We start from the raw sequence: 15681 nt of genomic DNA, 5'->3' as shown, positions 1-15681 counted from the left end.
CAGTGATGAGAGAGAATCATTGATTGGCTGCCTCCTGCACAGCCCACACTGGGGATCGAGCCCGAAACCCAGGCATATGCCCTGACTGGGAATCGAACCGTGACCTTCTGTTTCATAGGTCGACACTCAACCATTGAGCCACGCCCAGGCCAAGCCCATCTTGATGGGAAGTATACACGTAACAGTCAGGGTCCAGGGCTCCAGAGTGGGTCATACAGGCCGGGGAGCCAGGGGAGTTTGGGTCCTCCCTAAGGTTTGAACAAATGGTTGTGCAGGGGTCGGGGCTGGGGGTGCTTTGCAGTTTGCATTCCTGCGTGGTCAGCATGTGGCGTGGCTCCAGGCTCAGAGAGGAAATGGGAGAAGGAGTGAGGCAGGTCCTTTTCAAAAGAGGCATCATAGTTACTGCTCATCTTCACCTGAATAATTCATCACTGTGTTCATATTGCTCTGGTGCCCGGAGGCAGTGCCTTCAAGTAGATGGAGCTGGGATGGCCCCATTCTTCCAGACAGAATTCCTGTCATTCTCAGCTTTTATTACTGTCATTAACTTGTCCTGAAACAAGGACTCCACCTGCCTTTCTCAGAAGGGGAAGCAGGGGGGGTGAGAAATTGTCCTAAGAGTATTCTAGGTACAGTTCTTGTGGGTTTTTAAAATGGCTTTAAAAAATAAACCACACAGTTTTAAATATCAGCATGATGTCAGCACTCTATTGGCTTTTCGAATCTATGTTGGCTTTTGGAATATATATGTACACACAAACACACACACAGATACGCACACACACCTACACACAAGCACACAGATACACACATACATGTTGTATTAGCTTCCTGGGGCTGCCATGACAACGCGCTGTAAGCTGAGAGGTGTGAACAACAGGAGTCGTCTCCCACTGAGTTCGAAGTCTGAGATGGAGGTTTGGGACGGCTGGTTCCTTCGCAGTCTGTGAGGGGCCTCTGTCCCAGGCGTCCCCCAGCTTCTGGTCTCGGGCAATCCTTGGCTTTTAAGCACCTCACCCAATCTCTGCCTTCCTGCTCACATGGTGTTCTCCCGGCCTGGTGTCTCCGTGTCCATACTTACCTTGTTGGTTGACAAAAGTTGGATTTTTCCCTTATTATTAGAGAAATACATACTTATTTTAGAAAATACAGGCAAGCCAAAGAGAAAAATAGAAATAGTCTAAAACCGTGTCACCCAGAGATGACACTAACTCACTGTTGTTAAGCGCCCACCTCCCTTGGTCTTCCCTCATCTAGCTGCTTCTCTTAGATAAGAGAGTCACATACGTCGAGTATTTCAGCAACATCTGCCCTTTGGCCATGAATTTCCCCAAACAGCCTCGATCACAAGAATCTCTTTCAACATTCTTGTGTGTCAGAGCATGTTCCTTATGGACTTTATGAACTATGGCTATTGGTGTAGTTTCCCCTCTGATATAGAGTTTCATGCTATTAGATTAATTTTTTTAAAGAAATCAATTGCAAGTTGCTTTCATAAGGTTGAAGAATTTTTTATTTTAGTTTTCTAAGGCAGTATTCAGAAGAGTTTCTTGTAATCATTTTCTTCTTCTTCCTTTTCTTGTAGACTAAATGCACCAGATGTCAGATCCTTAGTATCACCAAAGTTGCACTAAAAGGTCATTCTAGAATTATGCAAGTTTTAGGAAAAAGCAAGGGAAATGGGAAGTTAGTAGTAAGCAGCCCAATGATTACAGAATCTTATGGTGTTTTAAAGCTCAACATGGATTTCTGTTTCTCATTTTTCTAATTTCAGGGAATGAATTTTATCGCGGGATATCTGATTCTTATCACGAAGAACGAAGAAGAATCCTTTTGGCTATTAGATGCTCTTGTTGGAAGAATACTACCTGGTATGTTGAAAATCCATACTGCATGCCTTTCACTGTCTTGTTTCTGATGTTATTGAAATGATTCAGCTGACAAGTCAAGATTTAATGAAAATACAACTGAATTGTTTGGGAGTTGAGGTTTAAAATCTTTTTGCAGTGAAGTTAAAGAGAAGAAATATATGTCAGACGATCGGCTCCAGCTAGAGCAGCTGGTCATTTCTGCATCTCAGAGCTTGAATTTGGCCGAGACTGTGTGCTTGGCTCATCTGTTCCTCAGTCTGTACCATTTGTGTTGAGACTCGTTTGGCCTTGGTATGTTTTACTGATCACCGAGTCTGCGAGAAGTTCACTTGGTTACATGCATATAATAGTATTTGTTACTGAGTTTGTGAATGGATGTAAGAGCGAAATAATTGTCAGCTGTTATCATTACTGTTATGAAGGTGAGAATCATTCTTGTCATACATTTCCACCTTTCTACTTATTAATAAATAGTTTTAATTACTAAATACTTTATGTTAATAATCACTCACTGATTTTGGTAATGCACCGTGTTGACTATGAGCTGCAGAGTAGGATCACTTTGGAAAGAGACGTGGCCAGAGCCATCCGGGTGGGATAGGACTCGATGGTGGCAGTTGGTCACAGTGAGCCTCACGTTTGAAAGACTAGCATAGTTTCGAAGTCCTCATGACTGGGAGGTTACAGGCCTCCCACGGTAGTGAGCCCTGGGTTGGTCTTGTTTTCTGTCTGCCTCTGAGTTCCCTTCCTGCTCCTCCCTTCCCTCAGGCATGCCTCCCTGTGTCAGGCTAGACCCACCCAGGACAGCATCCAGGGACTTCTCTGGAGAGCCGGCTCCCATGTCTCCATGTTGAAGACAATGAGCGTGGTGTGCACATAGCACGTTTCAGGTTCCATGCTAAACTGTGCCTACATTCTCATTTAATCCTCAGAGCAGCTACACCACATAGACCCAATTATTAAACCCGTTTTAAAGAGAAGGACACTTCAGGCCTAGGTCCCACAGCTGTATGCAGCAGAGCCCGGGTTCAAATCCACAGCTGTGTGACTCTAAGACAGCCGTGGGCAAACTACGGCCCGCGGAATGGGTTCTTAAACTGGACCAGAGGGCCAGAACAAAAGCATGGATGGAGTGTTTGTGTGAACTAATATAAATTCAAAGTAAACATTAGTTCACACAAACACTCCATCCATGCTTTTGTTCCGGCCCTCTGGTCCAGTTTAAGAACCCATTGTGGCCCTCGGGCTGTAGTTTGCCCACGGCTGACCTAAGACCTTGCATGTACCTCATGGAAGAGTGAACCTGGACGGCACCGTTAAAGAAAGGGAGGATCTGGAAAGAGAGGGAAATGGGACCCTCCTCATGCTCTGGAGCGGCCATTAACAAGGGCTCAGGAGTGGCCGTGCAGAGGCCAGGCTGGATGACGCTGCCACGGGGAGAGGAAAGGTGCAAAGGTCCTGCCGTGAGAAAAGAGCCTGAAGGGAGAGGACTCTGGGAGTCCCAGCCTCAACGTGAAGGCCGGAGCTGCAGTGGTGGGGAAATGATGAGGAAGAGGGAGTCAGGACTTTCCATATAAAATATTGACAGAGCTTTGTAACATATTCACCGTTGGCTTCTGTTATGTCCTAAGACTGAATTACAGTGAGTATTTATATCCACGATCAACTCCGTTCTGGGGGTGTGGGAAACATCAGTGAACAAACTAGAAAAGGCCCTTCCCGGTGGAATTCCCATCGTAGTAAGAGGTCAAACAATGAGCAACAGCAGCCACAATTCAACCCATAATAAATAGGTAAAATATGTCGTGTTGATATTCATACACGCAGACCAAAGGAGGAGCCCCGAGACTGAAAATTTACCTCAATAAGTGGAGGGCAGGGAAAGACCGAAGAAAGAGGCTTGCAATTGATAGAGTTTCTTTAGGGAAACTTACATTTGAGGCATGTCTTCTGCAGCTGCAAGACAAAATGGACCCCTCTGCCACTTGGTGCCAGAGAATTATATAGGATAAAAAGGGGAATAGTAATGGGTATGTCAGCGCTACCAGGTACAGGAAATTAATTTACATGCTTGACCAGGTCAGGACAATAACCTGTTCCAGGGACTAGTATGTAGCAGGAGGCAAGGGAGGGGTACTGATTTATATCAGAATGAACATCCGTTATGATCAGATAGCCTCTAAAGGGGGTTTGCATAAAGCAATCTCCATTCTAGCCTGGGTCCAGCTCAAGGGACAGAGAGCAGTCATTTCATGGAACAGTCTCTCCTCTATAGTTAAACAAAATTTAACTGAGTACATTGGATGATCTAATTGGCTTTATTAAACGATTCATGAATCAAGCAGCAACTCATCTAATAAGTAGAGAGATGCTATGAGGGGTTATACAAGATAGAAGGCTTTTATAGAAAGGAGGGCGGGACAAAGAAGTCAGCAAAAGAAAAGTGAAAGTTCATTAAAGGAAAGTAAGAATTCAGGTGATGGTGGCTTCTCATTGGCTAAGCTGTGACGTTTCCATTGGCTGGGCTTGTTGCTGGGCAGGGGGAGAATCTGCTGGAGTATTAAAGTAGTCAAGTGTTATGGTCTGTAATTGACTTTCTCCCTGTTGAGGTCTGCAGTTGAGGTCTTCCTTTTTGGGGTAGTTGACCTCAAGTGGTAAGGTGTGATAGCTCCCTCGATAGGCCTTCCCAACTCCAATTACAGTTGAGGTTTCCTTTAATTTTTGTAACAGATTATTAGCAGGTAATAAATGCTGACTTAGAAAAACATAAGAGCAAGACTCCAAATTGCTCCTGAAGTGGCAGTGTCATTACAGAGACTTATTTTTAAATCCATGAAATGTCATTTCCTATCATTATTAGGTTCAGTCAGACTAAACTGCAGTGCCATCAAAAACAAAAGAAAATGTCACAATAAAAATGTTAGGACTGTGAGAGAAAAAAGGGATTATTCTTGCCATTGCAGAGCTCTCCAAATGGCAAAGAGGCAGCTGCATGCCATGTTATCTGAATTCTCGTTGCACAAACTAGGTCATTATAGTGCCACAGTTATCCTGCTTTTACTGGTTTCTTTTTTAATTACAGAAAAAAAATGCAGATATATTCTCATTTTAAAAGTTCAAAAATATAATAGTTATTATGAGATAAAAAGTAACAGTCTTCCTTCACTCACACCCATTTCTCTCCTACTCAGAGGTAATTATTATCATCAATTTGGTATATGTATTTCCAGAGTTCTTTCTATGTATTTATATATAATGAAAGAGTGAAATTTCACAAATGAAAGAGTGAAAATTAAAAACAAAACAAAGAACCAATAGAAAAGGTGAACTGAAACAAAAACTGGTTCTTTAGGAAAACTGATAAGATAGATAAACCTTTGGCAAGATTGGTAAATAAAATAATGGATAAGGTATTTAGAAATGAAAAATCTGCTGTGATTTGAAAATCTATTGATTTTACTACAAATAAAATGAAGACACTGATACTTTTGAGAAAAAGACAGTTTAACAAAGTTGACTTGAGAGAAAATAGAGCATCTAAATGGGCATATGAACAGACATACAAAAATCTCTTCACAGACATAAAATCTCATCAAACTGAAGGAACAGATATTTCCTATATGTTTCTTAAATCTTGTAGAAAATAGAAAATGATAACTACTCATCAATTTATGCTATGAAGCTGGTACAACCTTGTTGTCATGCAGGTGAATCTCACTGATGAGCACAGTTATACAAATCCTAATTTAAATAATAATAAATTAGCAACTTGAATCCAGGGATGGTCATGGAGGATTATTTTTTTATCTAAAGAAAGTTTATACCAGGAATTCAAGGATGGCTTAACTATATGGAAGACTCAAGAGCAAAGCCAAGCTAATAAAGGCTTGAAAGAAGAATACAGGTGTGGGGGGGAAGAGGGAGAGAGAGAAGAATACTGGAGATTTATTATAATGCTATAATAATTAAATTGTGTGATATTAGCGTATTGATATATACATAGAAAAGAGGCCAGAAGTCAACTGGTCTACTGACCTATTAATCTATTAGAATCTATGTGAGATGTCTCAATTAATGGGGAAAAGAAAGACTATTTGAAATATTATTTGGTGACAATTGACTATCTATATGGAAGAAGACAAAATTAGATCCTTATTTCTATTCCAGATGGATTCAGACTTTTGTGAAAAAGCAGATAGGCACTTTACAAAATAGGAAACCTGAATGGCCAACAAAGTTACGAAGAGATGACCAAGTTCTCCTGTGAGCAAGGAGATGCAGATTTAAACAGCACTGAAGTAGGATGTCAAAGCCAGCATAGCCACCTGACGGCCACCACTTCTAGGCAAGTGACACCCCAATTTCAGAGCAGTGGAAATGGGGTAAAAGTCAGTGCTAGGACCGAAGACAGCATTGTGTTATGGACTTCTCACAGAGGACGCAGAGCAGAGTACAAAGTCACAGACCTCATGGTCCTGTGCACGCCTTGCTGGCCTCAGGAGCCTTCCTCGGGCACTACCACCTCTAGGAGTTGTACAAAAAGTTAAGTCACTCATATAAGGTTTACTTAAAGGATTTCACTTTTACACTTAAATGCCTCTTATGGTCCCAAAGCAACAAAGCACTAGCAAACAATGCATGCTAAACTTGCCTCCATACATCTACACCCAGATTGCAGTCTCCCGCAGAATGCAGTCTCCAGCAGACCTCCTGGGAACCGGTGGAGGCTCTTCTGATTAGGCACCACTCACTCACACCAAGGCATCCGGTGAAGGGATGCAAAAGAAAAGCAGATTCACTTTGTGGATAGAAGAGGATTCCTGAGCCTTGCAGAGGAGCGAGGCCAGGACCAGGCTCTGAGCCCCTAGTGCTAATGGTGCCCATCCTACTTCAAGAAGTAAAGGGGGTAATTGCCTCCAGTAATGAATCAGTGCAATAATGAACTAATGATATATTAGCATCCTGAAAACTGGTCAAACCTGTTTTCCGTAGAAACACAGGGAAACAGGCTGTTAATTGCTCATCACAGAATAACCCAGCTCAAGCGAGAAGGTGTGGCCGAGATGAGGACTGATAAGGCACGTTGGAGGGGGGAGGGGGGCAGGGGGGAAGGCCCACAGACCCTTAGGAGCAAAGGTGGAGCAGGCCGAGGAACACTGGACTCTGTCGCAGCTGCACTGGAGAACGTGTTTCATGTGTTCTCTTGATTAACTTACCCATAAGGTCTCCTCCATAGTATTCCACAGCCTGTGCTCTACTCCTGTGGGGACCGGTGTTTGCTTTTTCACAGGCTGACATTCATCCCTGGCCTGAAGAGCATCCATTTGGAAATTAGACTTTACGGGTTTGAATCCCAACTCTACCACTTTCTTCTTCTTTTTTTTTAAGATGTTTTTATTGATTTCAGAGAGAAAGGGAGAGGGAGAGAGAGATAGAAACATCAATGATGAGAGAAAATCATTGATCGGCTGCCTCCCACAACCCGGGCATTTGCCCTGGACCAGAATCAAACCCGGGACCCTTCAGTCCACAGGCCAATGCTCTATCCACGGAGCCAAACCAGCCAGGACCCAGCTCTACCACTTTCTACTCATGTAGCAATAACCACGGGCACACTTTAAATCTGTACACCCCACCCCCACAGCAGCTCCCACACCCCAGACAGCACCCCAGCAGCGGCCCTGCCCCCGCAGCAGCATTTAGTCTTCCAGTGTCTGACACAGCCATTGTGCTGTCTGCCGAGGTGAATGTCCCCAGGAGAAGCGTAAGTAGGGGCCCCAGACAGGTGAGTCAGTTCAGGGCCTACCTAGGATTTATCTGTCCCTGTGCAGAGTGGAATGTGCCCTGTCAGGTGCTCCTCAGCTCAGACAGGTAGGGCTGTGCTGCAGGCGGGACCTCCAGGGAACTGGTTTGTCTCGCCTGCAACATTCAAGGGCAGAATGCATCGAGGAGGGAAAGTAGGTACAGAGGGCTTCAGGGATCTCCCCTGGTGACCGGCTCAGGCCTGTGGTGTGTGACTCTGACATCTATTTTTGGAAGCTACTGTAAGCGTCTCTGTAACCAAGAAGGTCCTGCTGTGCTCACAGCTTAAATGTCCTTCTGAGCAAATCCTCTTATCACTGCTGCGCCTGGACCCGGCTCCCTCTGAGATGTCCCTCGTATAACTGGGTTGGCACTGAAGACACTCTCGAACGGAGAACAGAGAATCTCTGCTTCTTTCTTCCCAAACGGAGCAGAATATTGCCGAATTAAAAAGGAGAAAGAGAGTAAATGGCTCCAAGTTTCCAAATGTATGAAAGGGAAGAATTTTTTTTTAAATCCCTGGTGTTTTATAACCAAATTGGCTTCTATTAAATTATTTTCAGTATTAAACAGTTTATTGTAGCTTACTCTTTGAAAACTAGCAATGTGACTGTGATATTGTATCAATATTTATGATGACTATTTTAACCAAAATATTTCATTTGCCATGGCAAGAGACTGGGCGGCATGCTGAATGTGTCTATTCTATTGCATAGATTACCTGCTACATTTTTATAGCAGAAGTTAGGCGTTAAAATTATTATAATACATCACACTAAGAAGCTAGGAAGTTTTTTTGGCAAGGCAAATGTCCGGTCAAAAGATGGACATGCTCTTGGCAGTGTTGGTCTTTCTGTCTGTTGAGCGAGTGGTCACAGAGCTGTAGGGACTGCTGGCTGCCCTCTGGTGCCCAGGGTCCTGATGGGAGAAGCAGAGCGACCATGAGGTCGCCTTAGCGGGTTGTGCTTTCCATGTTTTGACAGCCTGGTGTCCCCAAGCTACTAGAGTAAAAGAAAATTTTCCAAATTAAGTTGTCAGCCCTCTTTGGGAATGAACAAGAACAATTTTAGACTTAATATTGTCTCTGCCTTTCTGTATTCAGCGTGGTGGGGACATTTAGATCCTTCTAGAATTTCTGGTAAATAGAATGAAGTATCCTCCGCCCTCAAGTTGGAGGAAGCATGTAGGACTCCTTGAGACTTCAGCGAAGAGAGCCTTCACCAGCAGCTCTATGTGTAGACATTCCCCTGCACACGTGAGCACATGCGTGTGGGTTGACAGTGCCTGGACGCCCATCAGCCAGGAGCCAGTGAAGTGGGTTATGGCATATCCCTGCGAAGGCACCTCAGCAGAGGGCAGGCCATGTACATGAGGATGCAGAAAGGTGTTGGGGAAGTTTGCAAAGGGATGTATGACAGGGTCCTATTTGCAAGGTGTGTCCATGTGTGACATGGCATTACAGGTATGTAGGAGGCCCATCAGACTGCTTAGTGATAAGTGGTTACCTAGGGGACGACTTTGACTTTTCACCTGCTACTCTCCTGTAGTGTTCAACTTTATCAGGGGCATGTATCACCTTCATAACAACAACAAAAAACACCAGTGAAGAAGGAAGAGTGCGGCCGTGCTCAGAGGACCCCAGGATGCTCGGGAGGCAGTGGCATGATGCTGGAGAAGCCATCATGGCTGGGGCAGCCACTGTCCTTGAAATCCCAAGTCCACCCCATCAAAGGCACACGTTTCACCAACCAGCTGTGGGATTAGAAATTTATGATTTAGGCCAAAAATGTTTTTTAAAGATATTTTATTGATTTTTTTACAGAGAGGAAGGGAGAGAGATAGAGTAAGAAACATCGATGAGAGAGAAACATCGATCATCTGCCTCCTGCACACCCACAGCTGGGGCTGTGCCCGCAACCAAGGTACATGCCCTTGACCAGAATCGAACCAATCAAACTGGGGACCCGTTAGTCTGCAGGCCGACGCTTTATCCACTGAGCCAAACCGGTCAGGGCTAGGCCAAATTTTTAAAAATAATGTTTTGTGACACTAATTTGTGTGCCTAAACCCTCCACTCTGGGGAGGCAGTGGATGCAGAGGGACGATGTAGAGGGACCAGCTGCTTCGAGCCCCACCTCTCCTTACTCCGTGTATGTAGGGGGTGGCACGATGGCACCACGTGGGCACTGGGGTCAGGCTCGCTTGTGCCTGCTCCCTCATCCTCCATGGGCCACCTCGACCCTGAAGCTTCTCTGGCTCCCAGGAAGGAGCTTGCTGCAGGCAGGCTGTCCCTGCAGCTCAGGTGGCCCTATGCCTGCTCCTCCCGCGCCCCAAGCCTCCCTTAGTCCAGGTGGGCAGAGCCACCAAGGGCGGCATGTCCGTGGCTGCTGGGCTCTCCCTCAGTCTGGATGACAGGGAAAGGCAGCTGTCACCTGCAGATTTTTAAAGTTTTATTTTTTATTGTGATAAAATACACATAATATGATATTTACAATCTTTATCATTTTTAAAAGATATTTTACATTGATTTTTTGGGAGATAGGGAGAGAGAGAGAAAGAGAAACATCAATGTAAGAGTGAAACATCAATCGACTGCCTCCTGCACCCCCCTACCAGGATAGTGCCACAACCTAGGCATGTGCTCTGACCAGGAGACGGACTGGCAAACTTTTGGTGCACAGGACAATGCCTAACCAACTGAGCCACATCGGCCAGGGCAACAATCTTTACCATTTTTAAGTATACAGTTCAGTGGCATCAAGCGCATTCACATTGTTGTGTAACCATCACCACCATCCACCTCCAGAATTTTCTCATCTTCCCGAATGGAACTCTGTCCCCGTTAAATAACAGCTCCCCACTCCCTTCTTCCAGCACCCACCATTCTACTTCCTGTCTGATTTCGGAGGCTCTAGGCATCTCACATAAGTGGAATCATGTAGTATTTGTTCGTTTGTGGCTGGCTTATTTCACTTAGCACAATGTCCTCGAGCTTCATCCTGTTGTTGGACGTGTCAGTTTCCCTCCTTTTAAAGGCAGAATCATACTCCATTATGTGTGTAGACCACATTATCCATAGGCAGACGCTTGGTTATGTACTTTTTTGGCTGTTGTGAATAATCCTGCTACGAACATGGGTGTGTAAACACTCCTTCTTTCTGCCCGCCGATTTTAACCAATGCCCACCAGGGCCTCACTGTCCAGAGCCCCCAGGGACCCCAGGGGACCTTGCTTTGGGAATCACTCCCAGGAGTCCCTTTATCCACACGGCATGGCATCTCTCCCTGGTCCTCCCTCTAACCTTGCCCTCCTCTCTTCTAGAAAGGATCCTCCGGGGACAGCCCTGTTTTCTTTCCCTGGCTGAGAGGGAACGAGGGTTGAGGCTGTCAGGGGCTGTGGTTGTGGAACAAGTGATACACATTTTTGGGTTTTTCTCTTCATCCCTGTGGCAGATTACTACAGCCCTGAGATGCTGGGCCTGAAGACGGACCAGGAGGTCCTGGGGGAGCTGGTGAGGACCAAGCTGCCAGCGGTGGCGGCCCTGATGGACGGGCATGGCGTCCTGTGGACTCTGGTCGTGTCACGCTGGTTCATCTGCCTGTTTGTGGACATCCTGCCAGTGGAGGTGAGCATGTCGCAAGCCTCGCTGGGCCCAGGGCTGGCTCAGATCACCGTGCAGTGATGCGCCATGTCTGTTTCTCTGCAGACGGTGCTTCGAATCTGGGATTGTTTGTTCAACGAAGGCTCAAAGATTATCTTCCGGGTGGCTCTGACCTTAATTAAGCAACATCAGGCTTTTATTTTGGAAGCCACCAGTTTTGCAGACATCTGTGAAAAGTTCAAGGAGATCACCAAAGGGAGTTTTGTGACTGAATGTCACACCTTTATGCAGGTGAGTGTCTGGGTGTGCTCAGCCTGCACTTTGCTCTGCGGTTCCATTTGCCTGGCCTGTGGAATGGGAGTCCTGGCTTTACACATCTGTCCAGCAAAGCATCTGTCTCTGTGTTTCCTTTGGATCTGGATCTCTGCCTCCACTCAACCCTTCACCCTCCCATCTCAAGCAAACCCTGAGGAGGGACTCCGCCCTTCCAGGCCCTCTTCTCCTGGAGCCTAGTGCCCGAGGCAGATGGGTGGGGCCACCTACCTGGAGTCCAGCAGCTGCTGCCCCTCCTCCTGTGCATCAGCCATGGAGTGGCTTGCCCCAAGGTGGGCAGGGTCCAATGCTTATAGGACCCCTTGTAGGGCTGGTTCTTCACTGGGAAGCATCAAGGTGTGAGTACACAGCTCATCTAATCTCCGGTTTCTCCGGGTCTGGGAGCTTGGAAGGTGGCAGAGTTCTTGGAGGACTGGAGCCCCTCCCAAGCCTGTTGTCTGTGTACCTGATCTCAGAGGCTCTCCTGATGGCCCCGTCTACAGGTCTCCAGTTTCTCCTGGTCCTAGCGGGGCTGCAGGCTTTGTAGATGACTCATACCTGGTGAATGAATGAAGTGGGAGCTGCATTTGACAGGCCTTCTGAGGAGGCCTGGGAGCTGGGACAGGCCTAGACTGGTAAGAGGGTTTCAGGTAGGCTAGTGGGAAGAGGGCGCCAGCCAGGAGCAGAGCCCAGAGCTTGAATAGCCCTGGTGGGAGGTGAGGAGTGCTATCTGGAGCAGCCTTGCTCCAGAGCACCTGGCCCACCTGGCTTTTCACCTTTCCATGTGAAGTAATTACAAATTACAAATTCCAAGGAGGTAGCAGAGGGCATCCATGGGGTGCGCTGTTCAGATGCCCCGGAAAGCCAGGTGCTTCTCCAAGCCTCCCTGGGAGGTGCAAGCACCTTGCTGGGACTGTTTTGCCTGGGAGCCACCAAGGGCCAGCCTGCTGATGGCTGGGACTGTCTTAGAAAACATCCAGGGCTCTGAGATAGAGAGGAGCGCCTTGAGCTTTCTCCACGCCACTCTGGAGCTGTGCTGGACAGCTGCTGGGAGTGGGAAAACCTGCAGGGCTAGGGCTGGGGTTCTGCTTCCCCCTGGCCTAGAAGACGGCTTCCCATTTAGCTGCTGTGGTGGGGACTAGTGGTCATGAGGGTCACACGCACCCTCTAAATGGCAGGCGGGTGGGCATGAACGCTGACATTTCAGCTGGTACCAATAAAGAGAAGATGAGGATGCTGGATAAGAAATGTCAGGCAGAAACCTGTCTGACTCCTTTGGAGGCTTGTCAGGTAAAGTTGGAGCCCATCACATAAGACAAAATACTCCGGAGTAATTTCTCCGTCCTTGGAAGTGTTGAAGCCACTGGTGGCCTCTTGGTGAGAATGTTATTGGGGAATTCAAGCAGCAGATAGCAGGACCTTGCTCTTTTAGGCCTCATATGAGTCTGTGATTGTAGGTCGAGGAGTTGGTAGGAGCCGGACACTGAATTTGGACAGAATCATAGCTTGCACTCACCTGTATGACTGCTGGCAGGTTTTAGGATTCCTTTTAGACTCAAGATGCTCATTTATAATAGGAAGAGATGGTAATAGGTCCTGCATCCTAAGGATATTTAGGGCATTTTGCTTGTTTTAATGAGATACAATTCCCATATCATAAAATTCAACCTTTGAACATGAACCGTTCAAAGGTATAGTTCCATTATCTAGTTCCAGAACATTTTTTTTCCCCAGAACATTTTCATCACCCCCAAAACGAACCCCGTAACCCCTACCCACACCCCCACCCACCCCCGCCACCAAACCCTGGGCAACCACCAGTCTATGTTCTGTTTCTAAGGGCTTACTTCACATAAGGAGAATCAAATAATGTGTGCCCTTTCGCATTGACTTCTTTCGTTCAGCACAATGCTTTCAAGGTTGTGTGGCTCTGGAATTTATGTCAGTGTTTAGCGGAGTACCTTGCACATGGCAAGTACTCAGTAAGTGCTAGTGTTTATAAAGTGCAAAGGGCAGTGAGGCGACAGCTCTGCCCATGAGCCAGCTGCAGGTGAGTATGCCGTCCACGGTGGGACCTTGCCTGTGTTGCTGCCCAAAGGCGCTCTGGGCCCTGTGAGCTTGGTGAGCTCGAGGGAAGCACAGAGGACCATGAAGACACTGCGTTTTGCCAGTCTCCTCACATTGAAATAAAAATGCCATGTATCATTGCACAGGATAGATGTAGCCATTCAAGGGAAGTTGGCAGGGAAACAGCCCTAGTACAGTGAGTCTCATTTTCTCAGTGATTTCTGCAAAATTGTATCCGTATTTCTGTATTAAGAGCACATCAGCACAGCAATTGCAGTTCCTACGTCACAAGTCTCTGAAACCCTAAACAAGAACCTCGAATGTCCTGGAGAATAGAAACTGATCTCCTGTTGGAGCTCAGAGCGACATTAATGGGCAGAGGACAGGTGAACATCCTGGCACATCTCGGTGGATGTGACTTACTGCCCCTTCTCAGCGGTGGCTGGTTCAGGGGGCAGTTAGCAGGCACTCTCTACCCTGACCTTAGGTGCTGTGTATTATGAAACCACAGAAGAATTTCAGAAATGCAGTTTCTTTTAACAAAATCTTTTAATGACTAGCCTTTACACCTGGCCTAATTTATAACTGTGAATTTCTCAGCAGTAACTGCACAAATTATTATTAAATTACTCATAAAAGATGGCACATCAACCAGCTCAAAATGTTTGTTCTCATGTCCATCCTAACGCCCAGCCTCTGGAGTCCCACGGCTGTGGCCACCTGCCTGCTGCTCTCTGCTCTGCCTCCCTCCCAGACACCCTTTTCTCCTCATGGGGAGGCAGTTTTGTTACTAGAAATGAGTCTGAGTCTCTTCCTGCTTCCACTTCTCAAATCTGGTTTCTTATGCTTCGTCTGCTCATGAATGGCTTGACTGGGTCAGAGCTACTAAGGATGCAACAGTTAAAGGGTCTAAACAATACACAGGACTCAGGCAACAGAAGCAAAAATACACACATCAAACTTAAAACCTTCTGCACAGGCAAGGAAACAAACAGCAGCATGACCAGAAAAAATATTTGCAAACCATGTATTTAATAAGGGTTATTATCTAGAATTTATAATTAACTACCCGGGGCTGAGGGCTGTCTTCCCTCGGTGGGTGTGGTCTTACATCTGTCCATCTGCCACAGCCTCGCCTTGAACAGGGGGCGGCTAAGGTAAAAACTTATCTTTGGTTTGTTTTTAGTCCAATTCCGTTCCTCTTCCAGAAAATCTTCTCCGAGCCTGGAAGCTTGCCCATGACCACCATCACCAGGCTTCGGGAGAGCTGCAGGGCCAAGCTGCTGGTGCAGGGGTGACCTGGACACACTCCCCTCTGCCCTGACCATGATGCTTCATTCCCAGAGTTGACCAATTTGTACTGCTTTCCTTTTTAGTGCTGTAAATACTTGATGTCTCCACACTTTAGTCGTGAATTTTTTAAAAGAGCAATTTAAAGTCATGTCATTCTGTAACTGATGAGCTATGAAGTCAAATTTCTGAAGATATATTTTTACCTGAGACAATAATATATAAAATGTGAGGTGTGCGTTTGTATTTAATAAAGTATGTCAACACCTATGAGTTTGTGATTGCCAGCCGACTGAAAATTAAAACCAAAACAGTAAACTGTCATTAGTGTTACTAATGCCAATTAAATATTATTCTATTCCTTTCTGTGGCAGAGCATTTACCTTCATGTAAGGTTTGTAAATGTACCAAGTGATCTCTCTTTAGAAAGGTAATTTTTAAAAAAGATTTTTAAAAATTTGATTTTTAGGTTTTTAGAGAGAGGAAGAGAGAGGGAAACATTGATGTGAGAGGGAAACATCAATCGGCTGCCTTCTGCACGCCCCCTACTAGGGATTGAGCCTGAAACCCAGGCACGTGCCCTGACCACGAGTCAAATTGGAATTTTTGGTGCTCCAGAAGACGCCCAACAAACAGCCACACTGGCCAGGGCTAGAAAGGTAATTTAAAAAAACTTGAAACCTCACTGCCTAGGTAGGCTGAACCCTGCATGGGACAGGCAGGGGCAGACAGGGACAG

At 46.1% G+C, this 15681-nt stretch overlaps 1 protein-coding gene across 1 annotated transcript in view; it reads left to right on the top strand.

Moving 5' to 3' along the window:
• GRTP1 (growth hormone regulated TBC protein 1) overlaps positions 1-15149 on the top strand; it is a 29698-nt gene extending 14549 nt beyond the window's left edge. Inside the window, exons 4-7 of the mRNA XM_014467412.2 lie at positions 1775-1871; positions 11126-11298; positions 11380-11565; positions 14862-15149. Of these exons, the coding sequence (XP_014322898.2) occupies positions 1775-1871; positions 11126-11298; positions 11380-11565; positions 14862-14951 (546 nt within the window). The 3' untranslated portion in view covers positions 14952-15149. The remainder of the gene's footprint in view (positions 1-1774; positions 1872-11125; positions 11299-11379; positions 11566-14861) is intronic.
• Positions 15150-15681: the final 532 nt, after the last annotated feature.

The sequence above is a fragment of the Myotis lucifugus genome, unplaced genomic scaffold (assembly GCF_000147115.1).
Source record: "Myotis lucifugus unplaced genomic scaffold, Myoluc2.0 scaffold_395, whole genome shotgun sequence".
NCBI lineage: Eukaryota > Metazoa > Chordata > Mammalia > Chiroptera > Vespertilionidae > Myotis > Myotis lucifugus.
Note: the sequence above shows the minus strand (reverse complement) of the source record. Positions and strands in the feature narration are given on the sequence as shown.